Source organism: Nomascus leucogenys, chromosome 24 (genome assembly GCF_006542625.1).
Source record: "Nomascus leucogenys isolate Asia chromosome 24, Asia_NLE_v1, whole genome shotgun sequence".
In the NCBI taxonomy this organism is placed as follows: domain Eukaryota; kingdom Metazoa; phylum Chordata; class Mammalia; order Primates; family Hylobatidae; genus Nomascus; species Nomascus leucogenys.
The window spans coordinates 20,674,991-20,689,279 of NC_044404.1; the positions used below are offsets into that span (position 1 = coordinate 20,674,991).

The 14,289-nt window shown below is 51.2% G+C and overlaps 1 protein-coding gene across 1 annotated transcript; it reads left to right on the forward strand.

The window, feature by feature from the left end:
• The first annotated feature begins 10,319 nt into the window (after nucleotides 1-10,319).
• On the forward strand, nucleotides 10,320-13,104 carry FAM43B (family with sequence similarity 43 member B). The gene has a single exon (XM_030805103.1). The coding sequence runs from the start codon at nucleotides 11,085-11,087 to the stop codon at nucleotides 12,069-12,071; it is 987 nt and encodes a 328-aa protein (XP_030660963.1). The 5' UTR covers nucleotides 10,320-11,084; the 3' UTR covers nucleotides 12,072-13,104.
• Nucleotides 13,105-14,289: the final 1,185 nt, after the last annotated feature.

Consider the following 14,289-nt stretch of genomic DNA (forward strand, 5'->3'; position numbering starts at 1 on the left):
AAAGGAGGGTGGAAAGAAGGTCTTCGAGGTTCTGTTTCCTGAGCCCTGCCCCTGAGGCCTAAAGCACCCAACATTATGATAAAAGACTGTAACAAGGGTTATGGGCATCATGAGCCAGGAACTGTGAGGACCTGAGGGAAAACCTGCATCTATCCTAACACTACAGCACGGAGGTACTTTTACATTTCCAGCAACAAGTGACAATGCAATCAAGTATCTATAAGTAGGATACATGAATCCTGAGCACAATATGAACCACCAGAAAACTACCAAGGAGAACCTTCTCATCAGACGTGGAAAATTGAGATGCATTCCCCATCTCTTCCCCAAGGCCCACTAAAACAGGAAGGAATGAAAGTGACCTAAGTGACAAGAAACAAATGAGAGGTGGCAGCAGCTGAAAGGTGGCGGCGACACTTTGGAGGATGAAAGACAAGGGGCAAAAGCTCAGCAGAGGGGAGAAGACTGCAACCCACCAAGAACCAGAAGAACCAGCTCAGCCACATCGTGCAGAGGAGCCTGGACACCCAGGAATTCCGAGCAGCAGACATTTCTGGTGCTGAGGGCGAGGGTGGTGAGAAGGGAGGACCCATTGAAAGCCCGCAGTGAGAGCCCCAGCTACCCTCCAGGATCCAGAGCAGCATGGAGACGGCCACCTTGCCCTCCACGTCAGAAGCTGCACCAGAGCTTTACCCTCTGGGGGGCTGAATCAACGAGTGCTAGACTGAAGCCCCCAGGCACAGCCAAGGGTGAGGGAGCCGTGATCCCGAACACAGCATTGACTGATGAATGAGACCCCCTGGACCTGTCTTCAGTGCATTCCCAGTATGGGGACAGCCAGACTGGCGCACCCCCTCCATGAGGGCAGGAGACTCTAGGAGCGCTCTCTGGGAACAGTGACTGCAACTCTCAGTTCCCTTACAAATGGCTGAGTTGTCACCAGAAAATGACACTCATATGGCAAACCCTGTCCTTCCCTCCGCTCCCTGGCCCTCATGCATGAGGAGCTTCCAATCAGTTTCTGTGCCTCTCAGCTTAGGACTGGACAACACTAATACCAAACATTAGAGGAAAGCTGCAAAGATAAGATTCAGACATTTGCATTTCTGAACTAATTTTTTTTTGAGACAATCTCACTCTGTTGCCCAGGCAGGAGTGCAGTGGCACAATCTCGGCTCACTGCAACCTCTGCCTCCCAGGTTCAAGTAATTCTCCTGCCTCAGCTTCCCAAGTAGCTGGGATTACAGGCACATGCCACCATGCCAGGCTAATTTTTGTATTTTTTAGTAGAGATGGGGTTTTGCCATGTTGGCCCGGCTGGTCTCGAATTCCTGACCCAGGTGATCCGCCTGCCTTGGTCTTCCAAAGTGCTGGGATTACAGGGGTGAGCAACCACACCCAGCCTAATTTTTTTTTAAATAGCAGAAAGGAACTCAGGAAGCAGATCAATGCAGGAAACTGAAGAAGACTTTTAAAAACAACTATAGGCTGGGTGCAGTGGCTCATGCCTATAATTCCAGCACTTTGGGAGGCCAAGACAGGAGGATCACTTGAGCTTAGGAGTGGGAGGGCAACACAGCAAGAGCTCATCTCTCCTAAAAATTCAACAAAATTCGCTGGGCGTGATGGCAGGCACCTGTAGTCCCAGCTGCTCAGGAGGCTGAGACAGGAGGATCAGTTGAACCTGGGAGCCCAAGGCTGCAATGAGCTATGATCATACCACTGCACTCCAGCCTAAGCAACAGAGCAAGACCCTGTCCCCAAAAAAGACAAAACAACTATCCCTAGAAAACCCTAAATATTCCACCAAAAAGACTTACAGTACTAATACATTAATTCAGCATCCTAGGCTCAGGAAATCCTTCTGCTTCAGCCTCCGTACCCAGCTGTCAGTTGGATTTCCATGCATTAACAATGAACAATCTGAAAAGAAAAATTAAGAAAACAATTTCATTTACAATAACATCAAAAGGAATAAAATACTTAGGAATAAATTTCACCACCGAGGTGAAAGACTTGTACACTGGAAAACATAAAACATTGCTGAAAGAGGCTGGGCACAGTGGCTCACACCTGTAATCCCAGCACTTTGGGAGGCCAAGGCAGGCAGATCACCTGAGGTCAGGAGTTCGAGACCAGCCTGGCCAAGATGGCAAAACCCTATCTCTACTAAAAATACAAAATTAGGCATGGTGGCAGACAACTGTAATCCCAGCTACTCAGGAGGCTGAGGCAGAAGAATCGCTTGAACCCGGGAGGCGGAGGTTGCAGTGAGCTGAGATCACACCACCACACTCCAGCCTGGGTAGTAGAGCAAAACTGCATCTCAAAAAGGAAAATATTTACAAATCATACCTCTCATAAAGGATTAATATCCAGAATATATAAAGAACTCAACACAACCCAATTTCAACATGGGCAAAGGACTTGAATAGACATTTCTCCAAATAAGATAGATATACAATAGCTAACAAGGATGTGAAAAGATGCGCAACATCAGTAATCATTAGGGAAGTGCAAAATCAAAAACCACAATGAGATGTCACCTCACACCCATCGGACAACTTCTTAAAAAAAAATGCGTATGGAAATATGGAGAAATTTGATCCTTTGTACACTGTTGGTGAAAATGTAAACTGGTGCACCTGCTATGGAAAACAGTAGTGGTTCCTCAAAAAATTAAAAATAGAATTATATGATCTGGCAGTGCTACTTCTGGATAGATATCCAAAACAATTGAAAGCAGGGTCTCAAAACGATTTTTTGTTTTTTTGAGACTGAGTTTTGCTCTTGTTGCCCAGGCTGGAGTGCAATGGCACAATCTCAGCTCACTGCAACCTCTGCCCCGCCAGGTTCAAGCGATTCTCCTGCCTCAGCCTCCAGAGTAGCTGGGATTACAGGTACACGCCACCACACCCAGCTAATTTTTTGTATGTTTAGTAGAGATGGGGTTTCTCCATGTTGGCCAGGCTGGTCCTGAACCCCAGACCTCAGGTGATCCAACCACCTCATTCTCCCAAAGTGCTGGGATTACAGGCGTGAGCCATCGTGCCCACACTCAAAAAGATATTTACACACACGTGTTCATTGCAGCATTATTCACAATAGCCAAAATGTCGACGCAACCCAAGTGTCCATCAACAGATAAATGGATAAACAAAATGTGATGTACACATACAATGGAATATTATTCTGCCATAAAAAGAAAGGAAATTCCGATACATATAAAGATATGCTGAGTGAAATAAGCCAGTCACAAAAAGACCAAAACTCCATGATCCCTTTACATGAGGTATCTAGAGTAGCCAAATCCACAGAAATTGAAAGTTGAATGGTGGTTGCCAGGGGCTACAGAGAGCTGGAAATGAGTTGTTCAATGGGTATAAAGTTTCAGTTTTGCAAAATGAAAAGGTTTTAGAGGTTGGTTGTACAACAATACGAATAGGCTTACCAGTACTGTACTGTACACTTAAAAATGGTTAAGATGGTCAGTTTTATGTTACGTGTATGTTACCACAATTGAAAGATTAAAAATTTCAAAAAGCAACTACAATTAACATTTTTAGAGACACAAGAGATAACATTATGTCCATGAAACAAGAATAAGATGCTATAGAAAAAAAAAAAAGAAATTTTGCTCTTAGAAGCAAAGATTTGTGAGGAGAGGGATTTTTAAAAATCTGATAGAAAAGTTGGATGATAAAGTTGAAGTAATGTCCCTGGAAATAGAAAAAACATTTTTTTAAAATGGAAAATTGCAAAGAACACTTTGAAAAATTAGAGATTGAACTAAAATAGATCTGGAAAGAAAACAAAAAAGAGAAAATGGAATGGAGGAAACTAGCACCCACAGAAATTTCCCCAAAATTGATTTCCAAATTAAAAGAGATTGATTTCCAGAATAAAAGGGCCACCAAGGGCCCACAGAAAATGCACATCATTATGAAACTGTAGACCTCTGGAAGATCCTGAAAACTTCCAGAAGGAAAAATCAAGCCATATGCACAGGATAGGGTATCAGATTGTCATTTGACTTTTCAACAGCAACCATGGATCATGTCTTCAAAATTCTCAGGGAAATTTATCTCCAGTGTAGAATTCAGCACCCATATGGTTTGGATCTGTGTCCCCGCCCGAATCTCATGTGGAACTGTAATCCCCAGCGTTGGAAGTGCGGCCTGGTGGGAGGTGATTGGATCATGGGGGCAGCTTTCTCCTTAGTACTGTGTCACAATAGTGAGTTCTTGTGAGATCTGGTTGTTTAAAAGTGTATAGCACCTCCCCTCCCTCTCTCTTCCTCCTGCTCCATGTGACACCCGGCTCTCCCTTCACCTTCTACCATGATTGTAAGTTTCCTGAGGCCTCCCCAGAAGTAGAAGCCACAGTGCATCCTGTATAGCCTGCAGAACCAAGTCAATTAAACCTTTTATAAATTACCCAGTCTCGGGTATTTTTTAATAGCAATGAGAGAATGAACTAACACAGACATCAAGGCAAACTATCAATCAAAGCTGGTAGAATATATGCTCTGTCAAAACAAGAAAATAACAACAAAAACCAAGGGATCCAGAAAACAGGATCCAACATAGGAAAGAAGCAAAGGAAACTCCCAGGATAGCAGTAGTGTAAGGTCCCAGGACAATAGCTCCATAGGTCTCTGCATTCCAGATGGGAGCCCAGACAGGATGCCTCCAAGAGGGACGTCCCTAAGAAACACAAAGAACTGGAAAAATCACCTGGTGTGTTCAACCAGGTCAAGAGGAGTTTTACTGTTCCATTGGAGAAGTGGAGGATAAATTAGTGATAGGTACACAAGGAAGGTTTTTTCTTTTCTTTTTTTCTTTTTTTTTTCTTTTTTTTGAGATGGAGTCTCGCTCTGTCAGCCAGGCTGGAGTGCAGTGGCTCAGTCTCGGCTCACTGCAAGCTCTGCCTCCTGGGTTCACGCCATTCTCCTGCCTCAGCCTCCAGAGTAGCTGGGACTACAGGTGCCTGCCACCACGCCTGGCTAATTTTTTTCTTGTATTTTTAGTAGAGACGAGGTTTCACCTTGTTAGCCAGGATGGTCTCGATCTCCTGACCTCGTCTTCTGCCTGCCTCGGCCTCTCAGAGTGCTGGGATTACAGGCGTGAGCCACCGTGCCCGGCAGGAAAGTTTTTTTCTTAAAAAAATGAGGCAATTACTAACTTCTGAAAAAAAAAAGTTGTCCAATAAGGGAAGTAAGTGGAATCATGGCCCACTTTAAGGCTCAGCTCTGAACAATATTTACATAGTTATAAAAATTAAACCCTGAATACTGTTGCAACAGAAACAACAAAATGTTGGCCGGGCGCAGTGGCTCACGCCTGCAATCCCAGCACTTTGGGAGGCTGAGGCAGGCAGATCACGAGGTCAGGAGATTGAGACCATCCTGGCTAACACGGTGAAACCCCATCTCTACTAAAAATACAAAAAATTAGCCGGGCGTGGTGGCAGGCACCTGTAGTCCCAGCTACTTGGGAGGCTGAGGCAGAAGAATGGCATGAATCCGGGAGGCAGAGCTTGCAGTGAGCCAAGATCAGGCCACTGCACTCCAGCCTGGGTAAAAGAGCAAGACTCCGTCTCAAAAAAAAAAAAAAAGAAACAACAAAATGTTCTAACTCGGCCGGGCGCTGTGGCTCACGCCTGTAATCCCAGAACTTTGGGAGGCCAGGAGATCGAGACCATCCTGGCTAAAACGGTGAAACCCTGTCTCTACTAAAAATACAAAAAATTAGCCGGGCATGGTTGCGGGCGCCTGTAGTCCCAGCTACTCAGGAGGCTGAGGCAGGAGAATGGCGTCAACCCGGGAGGCGGAGCTTGTAGTGAGCCAAGATCGCACCACTGCACTCCAGCCTGGGCAATAGAGCAAGACTCCGTCTCAAAAAAAAAAAAAAAAAAAAAATGTTCTAACTCAACTGTGAGTGAGGGAGGAGGAAAACTATGTGTGATGGGGGTGGATAAAAGGACAACATTCTTCATCTTCTGTAACAGGGAGACAATATATAAGAATTTAAAAACTGAAATGTCTGAATTAGAAAGGTCTGAGATATGGAAGCATATGACAGAAATACCATCTAAAATGTATAGAAAAGCCAGGTGCGGTGGCTCACGCGTGTAATCCCAGCAGTTTGGGAGGCCGAGGCGGGCGGATCACTTGAGGTCAGGAGTTTGAGACCAGCCTAGCCAACATAGTGAAACCCCATCTCTACTAAAAATACAAAAATTAGCTGGGCGTGGTGGCAAGCGCCTGTAGTCCCAGCTACTTGGCAGGAGAATTGCTTGAACCCGGGAGGCAGAGATTGCACTGAGCTGAGATCACAACACTGCACTTCAGCCTGGGTGACAGAGCCAGACTCCATCTCAAAAAAATAAAATGTATAGAAAAGTGGTTGTCTGTGGAAGTGGGAATTGAGACTAAAAAAGGGTGGGGTAAGGGATTGATTTGTTTTAAATTATAAGCCTACTATAAGCCAGGTATTTGGCTTTTTAAATTAATATTAGTATAAATATGGTAATGATGTTTGGAAAAGGAAAGATCCAACTGCATGCCAGTCTATGAAGTAGTGACAACCTGGTGCCAGGCTGGGAGCTCTTACCAAGGAAAGGAATCAAGAGAAAGCTTAACAGAGAAAGCAGCCCTGGTCCCATTCATGATGAGTTCAGCCTCCATGACTGGGACCAGACCAGCTTTTCGAGACATCTAAACAGAAAGGATGGTGGAAGCCCAGAGGGCAGCTGAGCCCTCTATACAAGGGTCTCCAACCCCCGGGCTGCTGACTGGTACCAGTCTATAGCCAGTTAGGAACTGGGACGCACAGCAGGAGGTGAGTGGCAGGCAAACGAACATTACTGCCTCAGCTCCACCTCCAGTCAGATCAGCAGCAGCATCGGATTCTCATAGGAGCCTGAACCCTATTGTGAATTGCACACGCAAGGGACCTAGGTTGCGTGCTCCTTATGCCTGATGGCCGGGTGTGGTAGCTCATGACTGTAATCCCAGCACTTTGGGAGGCCGAGGCGGGTGGATCACCTGAGGTCAGGGGTTTGCAAAGACCAGCATGGCCGACATGGTGAAACCCTGTTTCTACTAAAAATACAAAATTAGCCATGTGTGGTGACATGTGCCTGTAATCCCAGCTACTCAGGAGGCTGAGGCAGGAGAATCACTTGAACCTGGGAGGCAGAGGTTGCAGTGAGCCAAGATCGTGCCACTGCACTCCAGTCTGGGTGACAGAGCAAGACTCTGTCTCAAAAACACACAAAAGGAAAAAGGATCGAACTAAAAGCCTGATGATCTGAGATAGAACAGTTTCATCCTGAAACCATCCCCCTCCCCTCCATGGAAAAATTATCTTGCATAAAACTGGTACCAAAATGGTACCAAAAATGTTGGGGACCACTGCTCTATAGGAAAAAGGTTAGAAGAAGAACAGAATGCCCAAGACCAAGCTTGCTTTGAGGTCAAGGGATTGTAACATAAAAACAGACTACTGGGCTTGCTGTAATCTCACAGTCCCAGGTGGCCTTCCCCATCCCCTGAGAATTTCTCCAAAGAACAAAGGGAATAGAAGCCCCACCACCAGGATTAAGGAAAGTGGGGCAGGCTAGGGAGAGTAGAGACCCTCAGTGTGCAGCACACATACGTACCTGTGGCCACTTGATCTCTAGCCCGCTGGTAGGCAGGAGGCTTAGGGTTGCCAGATACATGCAATACTTGGGACATACTTAGACTTTATAATGCTGTTTCTGACCAGGGGTGGTGGCCCCCACCTGTAATCCCAGCACTTTGGGAGGCCGAGACAGGTGGATCACTTGAGGCCAGGAGTTCAAGACCAGCCTGGCCAACATGGTGAAACCCCGTCTCTACTAAAAACAAAAGTTAGCTGGGTGTGGTGGCGCATGCCTATAATCCCAGCTACTTGGGTGGCTGAGGCAAGAGAATGGCTTGAGCCCAGGAAACAGAGGTTGCAGTGAGCTAAGACAGCACCACTGCAGTCCAGCCTGGGTGACAAAGTGAGACGCTGTCTCAAAAAAAAAAAAAAAAAAAAAAAATTGTTTCTCCGAAACACATTTAATTACATTTTCTGTGTCTTTATATGTTAACTCTAGCAAGCCTAAGGGGCTGGTTACACCTTCCTTCCGTCAACAGCTGGAGTTCAGCCAGGCCTGGTAGCTCATACCTATAATTCTAGCAATATAAAAGGCTGAGGCAGGAGGATCGCTTGAGTCCAGGAGTTTGAGATCAGTCTGGGCAACATAGAACTTGTTTCTATAGAATTTTTTTTTTTTTTTTTGAGACAGAGTTTCACTCTTGTTGCCCAGGCTGGAGTGTAATGGCGCGATCTCAGCTCACCGCAATCTCCACCTCCCAGGTTCAAGCGATTCTCCTGCCTCAGCCTCCCGAGTAGCTGGGATTACAGGCATGCACTACCACATCAGGCTATTTTTGTATTTTTAGTAGAGACAGGGTTTCTCCATGTTGGTCAGGCTGGTCTCAAACTCCCGACCTCAGGTGATCTGCCCACTTCGGCCTCCCAAAGTGCTGGGATTACAGGCGTGAGCCATCATGCCCGGCCTCTACAGAAAAATTTTAAAAACTAGCTAGCCATGGTGGGGCATGCCTGTGGTCCCAGCTACTCAAGAGACTGAGATGGGAAGACAGCTTGGGCCTGGGACATTGAGCTGCAGTGAGCAGTGATCTCTGCACTCCAACCTGGGAGACAGAGCAAGACCCTATCTCAGAAAAAAAAAAAAAAAAAAAAAATCTTGCAGTTTTCTCAGCCTTGCAAGCTGAGGCTTTGCTTCTGAGCACTCCCACCAGCCCACTGCCAGCGGGGAGAGGGAACCCCCAGTGGCAAGGTCCAGAGAACGGCCCTAGGAGACTCAAGGCCGGACATGGCAGAATTTTACAGTGAACTGACTTTCAGGTCAAAACCACATGAAGTCCTTTCCATAAAGGGATTTGGTTGAGTTAATGTCTCCATTGGCCCAGGAGACAAATGTGGCGCCATGAAAAGCACTCCAATGATCACTGGCTTCTCAGAGCCTGTTCTCTCCCCCTGGGAAATGAGGCCACATCTGCAGGGTGGGGAACAGTAGAAGACTTACTTTCATGTCCTTCTTCTGTGAATTTTTACCACAAGCACATCTTCCTTTTATAATCAGCAAAAGGTGATAAAGATATTTCCATATTAAAAACGAACCGAGGCTACAGCCGACCATATCATCTGGGAGGCACCCTCCAAACCAAAGATACTGCAATTCGGAGTAATTTCCTGTTCTTTATTTGCATATTATTTTCTTTTTTGGTTTGTTATTTTACTTATATTCCCCCAGGGATTCTGACCCCAGCCACTCACTCCTACCCACTGGCAGGATGTTGCTGGCCGAGATAGCACACACCATCTTCCCAAATCTTCCCACTGCTCCCACTCTCGGAGGTCATGTGGTTTGGCTTGGACCAGCCCAAGCTCTCAGTTCAGCTCCAGCCCAGACCTGGGTTCACTCCTGACCTGGACACCACCCCAGATGACCTGTTCAGAAGCCAAGGAAAGAGCTTGAGTGTTGCCTCTGTGAGAGCCCAAGGCAACAAGACTCCTGGTCCCATATCAGAGCAGTCCTGGAGTTCTAGGGAACTTGCGGCTTAACCAATCTTGAAAGAGGGAGCTGTGTCCCCACACCCAGGGACAACTGTCTCTCAGTACACCAGAACTTCCTCCCTAGTAGGTGCTCATCACTTCTCATTAGGAGGTCCCAGGGGAGCATGGAGGGTTGGGGGCAGCCCCTGGGTCACCCAGGCCTGAGTGGAGCCCTAGTTTTACCTCCTACCAGCCTGAAGACCTTGGGCCAGTCATTTAACTGAGCCTGGACTTGTTCCAAGAATTAAATAAGAAAATAAATGCTAAACCCCTGGGAACTCACAGGACTTCACAAATAGGAGTTGATTTAATCTTCGCAGAGCCCAGAGGCTGCCCTTTCGCCAGAAGGAACTTTTCAACTGCAATTACCACAGACCCTGTTCGGAAAGTTTCCCCCACCCTCAAAGAGTACCCTCCCTGCTTCAGACCAGGCGAGGGGCACTGCCAGCCACTGCAGCAGTGGCCAGGTCTCTCAGCTCAGGCCCAGCGGTCTGGCCCACGACCTTGGAAGAACCTGGGAGAAAGCTTCACCAAGCGACAGTACTTTTCCACTGCACTGCTCGGCCACCTCAGCTGGCTTTGTGCTGTGCAGACGAAGGCAAAGTACGCCAGGCCGGCCCCTTCAGGAACACCCCCTAACTCCCACTCCCAGGGATGGGGGTAATGACGTGCTGTGGGTGAGGGGCAGCAGGAATCGTGGGGCGCGGGGGTTTCCGAATGCGGCAAGGGGAGCTTGGAGACCAGTAGCGAGGCCAAATAAATTAGCATGGACAAAGCCCTCCTGTATATTTCGGGGGATTCCTAGTGCTTAACAGCCCTCTCTACCCCCACCCCTCCACTAATAATGATTAAACCCGTTCCACCGCGCCTGTGCAGGGTCCCGGGCAGCGCGAGCCTGCGCGGGGGGAGGGGAGAAGAGGGCAAGGGGAGGGGACAAGAGAGCTAGCGGTCCCGCCCGGTGATGTAGGCAGCCCGGGGAGGTGGAGCCGCGACGCCTGAAGGAGTCCCCACCGCAGCCGCGCTCTCGGTCTGCCCCACCAAGCAGCCGCCAGCGGCTCCGGCGACCCAAATTGCGGCGGCAGGGACCGCGAAAATCCCACCGTTTGGGCTTGGGGGGCGTCCAGCCCACCTCACCCCCAGCCCCAGCCCCTCCTCGCTTCCCAGACGGCTGGAGACACTCCCGGGAAAAGCTGTTCTCAGCCACTCGGCCGCCGTCCGGCACCTCGGCTGCTGGCCCGGCTGGGCACCGGGCATCTGCGAAGCTAGCCCTGCCTGGCACTGGGCATCTCCAGGCAAAGACTGTCCCCGGCGCTGCCCGTCTTCTCGCGACTCCAGGGCGGTGGACTTCTGCGCGCCTTCCCTCCCCCGGTCTCCCGACAGGACGCTGGTGAGCTCCCTGCGCCCCCAGCCCCTTTCGCCGCCGCCGCGATGCTGCCCTGGAGACGTAACAAATTTGTGCTGGTGGAGGACGAGGCCAAATGCAAGGCGAAGAGCCTGAGTCCGGGGCTCGCCTACACGTCGCTGCTCTCCAGCTTCCTGCGCTCCTGCCCGGACCTGCTGCCCGACTGGCCGCTGGAGCGCCTGGGCCGTGTGTTCCGCAGCCGGCGCCAGAAAGTGGAGCTCAACAAGGAGGACCCGACCTACACCGTGTGGTACCTGGGCAACGCCGTCACTCTGCACGCCAAGGGCGACGGCTGCACCGACGACGCCGTGGGCAAGATCTGGGCTCGCTGCGGGCCTGGCGGGGGCACTAAGATGAAGCTGACGCTGGGGCCGCACGGCATCCGCATGCAGCCGTGCGAGCGCAGCGCCGCCGGGGGTTCGGGGGGCCGCAGGCCGGCGCACGCCTACCTGCTGCCGCGCATCACCTACTGCACGGCGGACGGGCGCCACCCGCGCGTCTTCGCCTGGGTCTACCGCCACCAGGCGCGCCACAAGGCCGTGGTGCTGCGCTGCCACGCTGTGCTGCTGGCGCGGGCGCACAAGGCGCGCGCCCTGGCCCGCCTGCTCCGCCAGACCGCGCTGGCGGCCTTTAGCGACTTCAAGCGCCTGCAGCGCCAGAGCGACGCGCGCCACGTGCGCCAGCAGCATCTCCGCGCTGGGGGCGCCGCCGCCTCGGTGCCCCGCGCCCCGCTGCGCCGCCTGCTCAATGCCAAGTGCGCCTACCGGCCGCCGCCAAGCGAGCGCAGCCGCGGGGCGCCGCGCCTCAGCAGCATCCAGGAGGAGGATGAGGAGGAGGAGGACGACGCGGAGGAGCAAGAGGGAGGAGCCCCCCAGCGCGAGCGGCCAGAGGTGCTCAGCCTGGCCCGGGAGCTGAGGACGTGCAGCCTGCGGGGCGCCCCGGCGCCCCCGCCGCCCGCGCAGCCCCGCCGCTGGAAGGCCGGCCCCAGGGAGCGGGCGGGCCAGGCGCGCTGAGAGCCGAAGGACAGGACTCGCAGCCCCAGGCCCGGCCCGCCAGACTCACAGCCTCCAACCCCGGCCTTGCCCGCTTCGGCTGCCCCGGCCCCCGGCCCGTGTCTCCCCCGTGGTCTCCGTGTTGTCCGCCCCGCCGCCTCATTTTGGCTCAGGGTGATGCCTGATACGCCCTTGGTTATTGGGGGGTGTTCCTCTCGCCCCACACCCGGAGTTTCCCGGGCCTGCCATTGTGGACCCGCCCCCTATGCTTTACACCTCGTCTCTTTGCCCACAGACCTCCTCATTCCCTCCTAAAACATCCCCTCAAGAGAAGGGAGGAGAAGTTTCCAGAAATCAGGAGGGTGGGTTTGGACCCTGGGCAGGGTGGAGGCAGTGACCTTGCCCTTGGTCCCTCTAGTCTTCTTCCCTGTGCAAAAAAAAATGACCCTGGAGAGGCATTCTTGTAGGGGAAGAATCTAGCGGCCGGGGAGAATTGGGGCCGGGCCGGCGGTGGGCAGAGTCCGCTGCCATACACACAGGGAGGAATTCGCAGGCCCAAGCCCCGCCTCTCTACGCCTTGGAGGACTCCTGTGACTTCACTGCTCTGCCTCTGGACGTTCAAACAACAGGTTAGGCCAGGTAACAGCCCTGCACCAGGCCGCTGCCCATGCCTCTGCCCTGGCACCCCCACGGGATTCCTTGCCCGTCCCATCTCTCTGCAGACGGATGTATGTGGCCCCCTTCTAGGTGCCCCACAACCAGGACCAAGGTGGGGCTTCCAAAGGAGGTAAGGAGAACTTTTGGCAGGTGCTTGGGACACTGACTACCTAGAAAGTAGACACCCCAGAGATGCTCCCAAGTCGAGGCTCCTCAGAGCAGGTGGGTCCTGACAGCAGTGGATTCTCCCAGCAGGATGAGGAAGGAGGGTGTGTTAACCAACCGAGGGAGTGGGCCCCCCACCCAGGTGTCTCCGCAAGACCACAAAAAGCCCAAAGATCTATGTGTCACTGATCATTGTAAATAAAGTGGACCTGCTTTTACAGCCCTGTCACTACTCCTGTGTTGTGTTTAATGCCAGGCCTGCTGGGGGTGAAAAAATGGATTGAAGGTCAGATAAGCCACAGGTGAGCCTGTATAGCTCCCTCTGGTTACCATGAGAAACCTGAAAGTAGTTCTTTTGAGCAGCCAGAGCCAACCCCAGGATTAGGACGGGAGCTGGGGACTGCTGCCAGGAAGCCGTTCCTTAATATCAGAGGAGGAGGCAGTAACTTACGCCTTGTCTGAAAATCACATGCGCCAGGCTCCCTGGAGGGATGTCGGCTGTCTGTCTCAGCCTCCCAGAATGTCTGTACGCCTGGGCACTCAGATGCAGGTGTCTGGGACATTTGGCAGGGAGGGAGCACTGGGCTGGGGGCTTCTCATAAGCATGTATTCATATCTCTGAGAAGGTTCATGTGTATTTCACAGCATATGGTATAGACTGTGTGTGTGCTCTCAGGGATGAGTGCGAGCAGGTTGTAAGAGAATGGGGTGAGCAGCCCAGTTTTCTTTCAGAGGCTCTGGAGAAACCTGTCCAGACCCTGTGGCAGCGTGAGTCTTCAGCTGGATGTCTTCTTTATTCCTGTGCTGAGCTGGGCACTGATCCCAGAGTTACCCAGAACCCAGAAGAGTGGCCTCTGCCATTGCCAGTAATCAGAATGGTTCTGTTTCCTGCAACTGCCAGGAAATAGGACAGCACTGCCTTCTCATCCTGCAGAACCCAGGCCTCTCACCCTGCAGAACCCAGGCAGTGTCAGGGGCTTTGGAGGGAAAAGCTGGGGTTGACTCCATATGTCCGGAGTAACAAGAACCCACTGGGCAAGGCCTCCCTGCATGTTCTTTGCCTCCCTCTTACACGTTGCCAGGACTTTTGTTGGTGTTTCTCCCCATTTGCAGAAAAAAAGGAAGTGGAAAGATGTGAGACCTAGGAATGGACGATGGGCTGCAGGGCAGCCTCTGATGTGGCTAAGACAACCCCAGACCTGTCTAGAAACAAGATCTCGGCAGGCCCTCTTCAATCAAATTCATGCAGCAGATAGTTTCGAACTGCTCGGCACTGGGAGGTCCAGGAGGCCCTCTCTTGCTCTTACATTTGCAATGAGATGCATATAATTAAAGGAGCAGTTACTGTATAATAATTCACAGGTCAGGCACAGGGTCTCATGCTTGTAATTCCAGCACTCTGGAAGGCTGAGGCGGG

What these genes read in the sequence shown, in the direction of transcription:
- FAM43B (XM_030805103.1), top strand. Translation starts at nt 11,085, where the DNA reads ATGCTGCCCTGGAGACGTAACAAATTTGTGCTGGTGGAGGACGAGGCC.